General features: G+C 32.7%; 1 protein-coding gene across 1 annotated transcript; it reads left to right on the forward strand.

Annotated features, from left to right (window-relative positions):
* Positions 1 to 671: 671 nt before the first annotated feature.
* Positions 672 to 8,890, forward strand: LOC131843374 (zinc transporter ZIP3). Its single transcript, XM_059192002.1, has 4 exons — positions 672 to 1,580; positions 5,811 to 6,023; positions 6,778 to 6,934; positions 8,799 to 8,890. The coding sequence occupies exons 1-4, from the start codon at positions 1,020 to 1,022 to the stop codon at positions 8,810 to 8,812; spliced, it is 945 nt and encodes a 314-aa protein (XP_059047985.1). The 5' UTR covers positions 672 to 1,019; the 3' UTR covers positions 8,813 to 8,890.
* The last annotated feature ends 1,407 nt before the right edge of the window (positions 8,891 to 10,297 follow it).

Here is a 10,297-nt window from a genome sequence, read left to right on the forward strand (position 1 = left end):
AGATAAAAACCATCGCTTCCAATAATATCCTTTTAATTCTTGTCCCTGACGGGTGTAGGTAGCGAACTTTGAAAAAGGGCGAATCGCAGCGCTACAGGTTAACACCTTACAATAACCCAAAACCCTCAATATGCTGGTGGTTACTACATTTTCTCTTGAAATTAAAATTGAATCTGTATATTTGTAACCATTTACAAGCTCATTTGAAAAGAATAAGAGCTCGAAAGCAATCCGAACTGAAGGAAGATTTGACATATCATAAAAGCCTGTAATATACCTGCCTGAATAAAGATATTATGTGTTTAATTGAAGCACTATATTTAAAAAAATCATTTTAAATTAAAAGTAATTCTTGTGTTCAGAAATCATTATACTATATGTGTTACAAATAAACATATAATTGTTTGATTTTAAAATTTCATTATTTTTCCAAATACCTATTTAGAAATCTCATAGCCCTAATTTCAATAAAAAAATTTCAATATTTTAACTAAATACAGATTATATGATATAATAATTGTTTCTTGGAAGATGGAAACAAACTGTATTGTTAACAAAATTTTCTTATAAAATTTGAACTTTACTGCAAAGAGATAAGAATGTTCGTAAAGTAGACAATCGCAATTGTACACTACGACTCCACGATGCGTAATTCATTCCAGTGCGCTGCAAGTAACAGAGCAGTCGTCAATGTTATTATAAAAATGTCCGATAAGAACACGTGTTGAATATGATAAGTTATTGTGTAAATATTAGTGATAATATCAACGGAAAGAAGCTTCAATTGTGAAAAGTGTGTTAGATTAGGTTACCGTTGTGTATCGTCGAATATAGTTCGTAATTTATAACAAAATAATTTTAATATGAAACAATAACACTTTTTTTTAAATAACATTTCAATACTTCCTGTGTCTTGAAATCGCGTTCGTTTTTCAAAATTTAATAAGTATTTCATAAAGTTGTTTATGGTAGCGTCGTGAATGTTTTGATTTTTAAATTTTAAATTTCGAATCACAAAAATGGAGGCAACTACAGCAAAAGCGATCGCCATGTTGACATTGGGATTCGGGAGTTTTGCGACTGGAATGATACCAGCTTGCTTCACAGAGAATGCGCGGCAAAAACACCCGCTCTCCATATCATGTTTACTCTGTTTTGGGGCGGGTGTACTTCTGGCGACGTCGATGGTCCATATGCTCCCTGAAGCGCGGGAAGACCTGCCCGATTTATCGGAGTTGATGTTGTGCATTGGCTTCTTTCTAGTGTATTTTGTAGATGAGATTGTTCATTTGTTTTACCGAGCCGGCAATGAACATCATGGACATGACGAAACTCATTATCAGGGACGATATGGGAGTAGTGAGGTGACGGGATTATTGAGTTCGAACAGGAATGCGAGAACTGAGGATGGGGAGATGGGGAGATGTTGTGGGGATACTGGCAACCCCAGGATGTGTCACGTGAGCCACACACCCCCGTGTAATAGGAGTTTTTCGGGGGTAATTGGACTGTTGTGTGCATTGTTTGTACACAGTTTTCTGGAGGGATTGGCGATTGGTCTGCAAGAAACGTCTACTCAGGTAAGAGCTTAGAATATGATTTTTATTTTAGTTATTTATGTCAGTACATATAAACAGTGTATATAATAATATATATATGTCTATCTATACATTGGTATAAATAAAATTGACGTGTCTGTTTGTAATATTGAAATAATCGTTTTTTACTACACGCATATGAATATAAATACGGTACAAACAACAAAATATATTATTTTACAATTTTTGTCTGTATGTCTGTTTGTTCCGGGTAATCTCTGAAATGGCTGGACCGATTTTGACGGGACTTTTATTGGCAATTAGCTGATATAATAAGGAGTAACTTAGGCAACTTTTATTTTAGGAAAATAAAGTTAAATTCCACGCGGACGAATTCGCGGGTACATCTAGTTCTTTATAAATTAAACATCTGTATTATTATACTAATCTGTGACTACAAAACAACAAACATATATATACACAACATAGACAAAATGACATACAATACTAGTGTGAACGCACTAGTCTCAAAATGTAAAAGTATTTTTCAAATCTAACTGGCAGTTTCAACCAGTGAAAATAAAAAAAAACATCTTTTTACATTCTATAGTTCAACATAAGCTATATATAACATCACATCACGCTATAAATATTGGGAGTAGAGCATAAAGAACAAAATTAATTAAATTACGAGTTCAAGGGAAATAGGTCTGAATGTTTATTATTAGACCATCCAAATAATTGAAAAGGTCGTGCACTTTTTATATGAAATGATAGTAATAATTTCATAAACATGTTACTAACATTAAGTCACTTTAAATTCATACATTTTTATATGTCGATTAGACTGAATGTAAGGCATACCTCAAGGGGGATTGTAAGTAATGTAGAAGGGTTTACCTCCACGCGGTTCCCTCAGCAAACATCTTGATTTAATTCTTGACCCCTTTGAAACCATCAAGATAACCCCCACCACAGTGGGAGATATAGAGAGAGAGAGAAATCCTATCTCGACCAAAGTGTGCGTATCTCATTGTTAGCAATGTACCATGTCAGGTTGACCTCCACGCGGTTCCCTCTGGAAACCGTCGTGATACATTCCCGGTGAATTTGTCACGTTGGGCTAACTGACCTGACTTCATGTTCATCTTGTCATCCTCCACTGGTGCCCCGCCAGCGTAAACCGTTAGCGCTGGCTGGTGCATCATTTCATTATCATACTCATCTTTATACTTTTACATACAAATAAATTATGCAAAAATACTTTATTTTCAACCTTTACTGTGATGCGTAAAACTAAATACTCATTATGGTTACTTAACGATTTATAATTACTGAACGAAATGTTAGATGTCAATTGTGAGTTGTGACATTTGTTACAGCTCTAGTGTTAACTGCAAACAAAAATACGATTTTAAAGCAATAAAACATTGAATTTGAAAAATAGTTTCTTTTTTCCTAATACTTTATTTTTTTTTCTATACGAACCAATTTATACAATTTTTTTTTTAACCAAAAGAGGTTGGCAACCCTATATGCACTACATGCGCAGCAGAATAATTCAACATATATTAAGTAATATATAAATAAATAACCCAGTATCCTTAGATAAATAATGATAACAGAATTATGTAGGTTGAATGTACATACATATCTCACCAGGTGAGTACGCCCTACCCACTTGAATAAAATAAAAATTAGCATGATTCAATAATAATAACTCATTTATCATAATGATAATAATAAACCTGAATTCGTACAGCGCCACCTAGTCCCAAGCGAAGTTGAGTTTGTATTATCCTATAATACAAACTCAACTTCGCTTCAATACCTAGTATTATAAATGTTGAAATTATTACTCTGCGTTCTATGTTTAGTAGTCTATGGTGTGACTATAATTCTGTATGCCTTTTGTGTTGTTTAAAATTTATGGTTGAATATTAATAGTATTGTTAAGATTTTTGCTCTGCGTTTTTGGTGCTAAGATATCCAAGACTACATGGAAACGATTTATCAAGACCTATAGCATTTACATTAACTCAAAAAGAAAGGGACAAACTGGAAGCTTTTGAAATGTGTTCCTGGAGAAGGATGGAAAGAATTAGCTGGAAAGATGAAGTAAGAAATGAAGAAGGGTGAAAGAAAAACGGCAGATATTTAATGTTATGGAAAATAGACGAGGAAAAATGTTAGGACACTTGATACGGTACGATGAAAAAATAGAACACTACCCGGACAATTAAAAAACAAAATTATATATTTATTTATTTATTGGAGTATCACAAAAATATAAACCACATGCATACAGAGTGTGGTTGAGTTTTTACAATTTTTTTTGTAACGCCCTGAAAGGGCACGGCAATATGACACAACATACCTATATTATATATATATTCATATACAACAGGACCTCATAATATTATAATTGAAATGTCAAAAATGTTTATACAATATATAATAAATGTAAATTACAAAATATCATTAAAAAACTAAAAACTTTCCTATTGAAAGTCAATCATTATAATGCCAATGTCTGTATTAAGCCATAACTATAATTTTTCATTGAAATATTCATTAATATTGTAATATATTTTATTGAGAAGGAATTGTTTCAATATTTTATCAAATTGTCTATGTTTATTATATTGACATTCTATATTTTTTTATATATTTTTTTGAGGAGCGGACCAAGTCAGTTTTAACAAATTGTTATTGGATTTAACATATTTATAAAAATCAATACAATTATAATTGTAAGTGATGACGGTCATCAACTCGCTTTTTATTAAATTAGGGGTAAGAACGTTGCGTGCCTGAGTATTTTTGTGTAGCGTATCGACGGGTTTAATCATAAAAACGGAGCACTAAACTAAGACTAAAATACGGTACGTCCCGGGAAATACGGGACGTCTAGCAACGCTAGTTGGCAACGCTCACGTAACACCTCTGGTGTCTCAGGCGTCCATAGGCTACGGTAACCATTTACCATCGGATGGGCCGCGTGCTAGTTTAACACCATCGTAGTAAAAAACCAGTGGTCTTTTAAGAGGGGATTCTGTACACGGAAATTTATGAAATGGCAGTGCACCTATACAACTTTAAACCAGTTTCTGATTGTTGTTTTTTACGTTTGCTCTAGTGCACAACGTCCTACGCTTTCGAGATAGTATAACCTTGGACTTGTATGCCCTTAAACTTTAAACAACTATAAGAATAAGACTAAACTTTTTTCCTACATAATTGACAGCGCCATCTAGTCGAATAGTAAGCAGAGCTTGTGTTATGGGTACTACACAACTGGTATAAATACTTAGAATTTTGTAAATACATACATAATATACATAGAAAACACCCATACTAATACAATCATACTCATAAATACACCGTTTGCACCGTGCGAGGAATCGAACCCGCGACCATCAGTAGCTGTCGTAGCCGGTTTGCTAAACCGCTAGACTCCGGAAGCCTTCAGAAAGTGTTCATTTATAATATCTTTGAGTTTTTGAGTCAGCGTCGCCCAAACAGTTGTTTTATTATTTGAACTCAATTCGCCTAATGTATTTAACAATGATCAATTTATTAGTCATTTCTGTACCATCTAGTTATTAATATGTCAAGGACAATCATTAATTCTTTGTAGTCTGTTGTAAATGTACAATATATTATACGATTTCTGTAGAAACGTGTATTTATGTGTATATAGTTTATATGTATATAGGTAGATAAGTATTAAAAAAAACTGATATCTTGGCAACAAACTGTTCTGCAGTTTGGCGAGTCAATATATAAAAATAACTCTAATAAAAGTACTCTTATATAAATTAAAAAATAAAATATTTAACACGTTAAGGACCACATGCCCACTGGTGGATCACTCCGCAACGAAAGTAAATTTACATATTGGGATCGGGTGATCATCCGTGGGCAATTTAATTGAAATAAATCTAAGGGTTAAATAATGTCTACCTCAATTTATTGTACGCTAAAAACAAAATTTTAAATATAATATATTTCATTGACAATAAAGAAATGCTCATTCGAAAAGCTGTTTCATCAAAAGCAGAACGAGCAAGAAACTTGCGTGTTGCTATTTTAAATAATCATTGTAACTTTACATTTCCAATTCTAAGAGTGCGAATATAAACTAGCACTAATTTACTAAGGTCAGATATTAAATACACAATAGGATAAAAACAGTCGTAGTGATTACAGATAATTAATATTAAATTACTTTTCCGATAGGTACTTAAATATTTTTTATTTTATTTACAGGTCCTATTAATCCTTGGTGCTGTGTGCGCACATAAATTCGTAGTGGGCTTTTGTCTGGGCGCTGAAATTTGTGCGAGCGCACCGGGACGTTTGTGCGCACATATAGTCAGCGTGTCCCTGTTCAGCGGTGGCTCGGTTGCAGGCATCGCTGCCGGAGCTGGTTTGGAAACTGTTCGCGCTATCCAGGACTCAATAGCTGTGCCTGTTATGCAGGTAAGGTTCTAATAATAATATAATTTCAGGACAATTCACACAGCGCCATCTAGTCCCAATTTAAGCTGGCTAAAGCGTGTGTTATGGGTACTAGATAACTGATACAAATACATAGATATATTGTTTTATGTTATCTGTGGTTATACATACATATTATATGTAGAATATAGAAAACTCTCAGACCGATACAAACAATCATACTCATTAATACAAATGTTTAGTAATTGAACCCACGACCATCGGAAATAAGGCGGTGTGCTAAACTGCTGGACCACTGAGGCCGTCTAATTATTTCCGTTATTGTATGTATGCCATGTATTAATAAAATATCTTGTCAAATGATTGTGTTTTATCAGCGTATCGCTGTTCAAATGTTCAGTAGTGTCTTGCAGTGGCTTCAAACTGTCCGCGCTGTCAAGGGCTCGATAGCTGTTCCTGTAATGCGGGTGATGTTCAATTATTACCTTTATTGTATATATATATTAATGCTAGGCATAACATAGAAGAATAATTAAAGAATTTATTCAAAATAAATAAAATATCTTGAAATTAAAAATAAGGAAAATATTTGTGTCTTGTCACCATATCGCAGTTCAGCAGTGTCTTACAAACTGTCCGCGCTGTCATTTTTAAATTGTTCTCTTTATTTAATTTGTGCGAGCGTCTTTATGTGTTTATGTGCACATGTAGTCAGCGGTGGCTCGAAGCTGACTTGAAAACTGTTCACGTATGTGTCTTGTATTTATATTTTCAGGCATTAGCTGCGGGTACGTTACTGTACGTGACAGTAAGTGAGGTGCTGCCCCGCGAGAGGGCGCGCTGGCACGAACGCAAACGCAGCGCTGGAGTCGCCCAGTTCATAGCTGTCGGAGTCGGGTTTACAGTCATGTACTTTTCAATGAAATACTTTGGTAAGTAAATACAAGTTTTTCCAAGTTAAATATTATAGATATAATTATAAAATCTATTCAGGATAGGATCAGGATCTTACTACGGTTTATTTATTTTCAATGAGTTCCCGATATTTCGGCAGTGTTTCAACCTATATGATCTTGGTAAACAGTTTACCATACCATTTATTTAAAAAGAAATAAAACGTAAGTTTTCCAAATTATACGTATAAATAAATTGTCCAATTTATATATTATATCAAACACTATATATCATTGGCTGGAATATATATATGTATATATATATATATATATATATGTATATAAATATATATATGTTACACCAGACAGACAATACCATCAGAACCAAAGAATGTTTAGCGTCTATATTGTTACCGCTATTATTTATGTTTATGTTGTGTTCTTGTAGCAGCAGCGGAAAAGAAGGAGGTGAAATGATGAGTCCAGATTGTTATTATGTACATATTTATAATTACGAAATATTTACAATGAATATATAGGTATGTACAAGAAAGTAATTCGGTCTCGAATGACAAGCTTGTTATTCTTCTTGCCCCATCGTAACTAGGCAACGGTGTTGCCGCACGATGATAGTAGATTCGCCACAAATGTGTAGCTTACTTATACTCTATGGTCACATATTCTATTTGAACATTATGATTTAGTTAGTGCTAATTGGTGGTTTGTATTCACACACTTAAACTTAAAACTGTAAAGTAATAATAAAATTATTTAAAAGAGCAACACGCAAGTTTCTTGCTCGTTCATCTTGTGGTGAGACAGCTTTCCGAACGAGCGGTAGATTAAAAAAAATGTCGCGGCGTTGTCTCAGGGGCGTCGAGCTTCATTGCAACATTGCAACCGAGTCTTCACATTAACCAAGCAGTTACATAAATATCTTTTTATTGTTGTGCTTATATTTTGAGTTCTAATTGTCTAATATAAATTATAAATGTTCAAATAGTGTTTTTCTGTTAACCTATTACTAGACTAATACTAAAATTGATAAGTTTTTTTTGGGGGCTGGGTTAAGGGGCGTCGCAAAAAAATAGCAAAGTCCCAAGGGCGTCACGATACGAATAAGTTTGGGAAGCCCTGTTATAGGTCTATAGATTGTGGCAATAGCCTAAACCCCTCACGAAAAAACAGCATTGTACATTTTTTTTTTAAATAGAATAGAATAGAAAATCCTTTATTGAAATAAACTTAATTTAACCACTTTTGAATAGTCACCATATGCTTCTTTTAATCTACCGTTCATTCGGAGAGCTTTCTCATCACAAGAAACTTGCATGTTGCTCTTTTAAATAGTCATTGTAACTTTACATAGCGTGTACTAACTATGAAATCAATGCAGTTAATATCCTATGAAATTTCCAGCACAGTCATTTTACACGTTTTTAGTATCACTACTAGTTAACAGATGGCGCTATTCTACTATTGGGTACTAATCTAGAGACCCAGCAGATTGCTTTATAATTTGTTGAATAGTTGAGTTAAAGCAGTGGGATTATAAAATACGCTTGACATCTTAGTGCTCAACAATGGGAATGCATGAACAGTTGTTACATCTTTACATATAAGTAAAATTGGAGTGTCTGTTTGTAATATTGAAATAACCGTTTTTTACTACATGCACATGAATATAAACACGGTACATACACCAAAATAAAATATTTTACATTTTTTTGTCTATTTGTCGGTTTTTCCTGTTAATCTCTGAAATGGCTAGACCGATTTTGACGGTACTTTGCCATTATATTAAAGATATTGTATATGATATTAATAGACCACTAGTAATATAAGTGTATAAAAATAAATTTAAATAGAATAATAATAATAATAATTAATATTATTGTTTCAGACAATGACGGATAATGTAAGGAGATATTACATTAAGTAATTATATATTAATATAGGATATGACTACAATAATTATTACGACAATAAAACAAATTTTAGCTATTTCTGATTTTTATTTTATTTAATATTTGTATTTGATGTCAACAATATTTTTTATAGTAGTTTGAGATGGATCAGTGGTATAATTATTACAGATTTAAAGATAATATGCACATTTTGATAACTTCGCAGTGAAACGTAGTTATAAAAAAAAGGAATACGTCGGAGAAGTGAAACTTCAACGGACTGCCGTTGTCTTCTCTCCGCCGCCACCAGTTCTCTTTCTCTTACAACGCTATATATCGTTTACTCCCTCCACGTGACGGAAACACTTTTGTGGCCGAACAATCCTATATAGAAGTTTCACTTCAAAAATTACATAATGTGAATACTTTTGTACCTTGTCACAATAACGATTTATTAGTATAATGAAATCGATATATTGTAGTCATCCACAATGTCACTATGTCACATGTGACAAAGTGCTAAAGTATTATAGTATTTATTGCTTCTGACTGTACTAGTAACATGGTTGTGATGTCTTTATATATTAACAAGTACACAGTTATGGAATAGTCAATGACGAAATGTAATTAATTTAGTACTATATACAAAAACTACTTAACCAGATTAAGCGATGAAAACCTATAAAAGCTATCATGAGTCATGGCACTGATGAAATAATATTGGGATTATCGACATTTATGCATCTTTGGACTGGCATTTAGCAACGATTTAGAAGTACCACTATTACACGCTAGATGGCGCTGACTCGACGTTCGTCTAAGCAGCAACAGATGGCGCTGTACCATTAAATAATACAAAAATAATAATTATTCTTGCTATTAAACATCTAAATGCATAAAATAATCTCAGTCCACAATACTATTTATGTTATTATATACATTAATACATTTCATGGAAGCGATTTCAGCGTAAAACTAATATTCATACAGAATATGGGAATACCTCGTATTAAACAGTATAAATAAATGTATTAATTCTTAAAATACATACAACTAAAATTTAAATACAATAAAAGTATTACAAAATAGAAAATAATACAGATCTTTGACTCGATGTACTTATGTCTACAGAGTACGTACGTTACAGATAATAACAAAATTATAAATTGTTAAGTTTGAATAAATATACTTAAATTTATTTATTTTAAAGGGAAGAGAGCATTATGACAATCGGCACATTTGGAAGACTTCTCTGCGCGCTGACACTGTATTTTATATATTATATAAATTATTTAATAATAACTATTATTAATGAATTCAGTAATAAAGTAATTACTATATAATTAAATAATATGAACGGCCTCGGTGGTGTAGAGGTTAAGTTCGCCTTACTTCAAATGATCACGCGTTCAATTCTTCCACGATACAAATATTTATATGCATAACTATGAATTTACAAAAATAAATACATTTAAGTTGTTTAGTATCTATAGTA

The sequence above is a fragment of the Achroia grisella genome, unplaced genomic scaffold (assembly GCF_030625045.1).
Source record: "Achroia grisella isolate CSIRO2021 unplaced genomic scaffold, CSIRO_AGI_Agris_v1 utg3071, whole genome shotgun sequence".
NCBI classification, from domain to species: Eukaryota; Metazoa; Arthropoda; class Insecta; order Lepidoptera; family Pyralidae; genus Achroia; species Achroia grisella.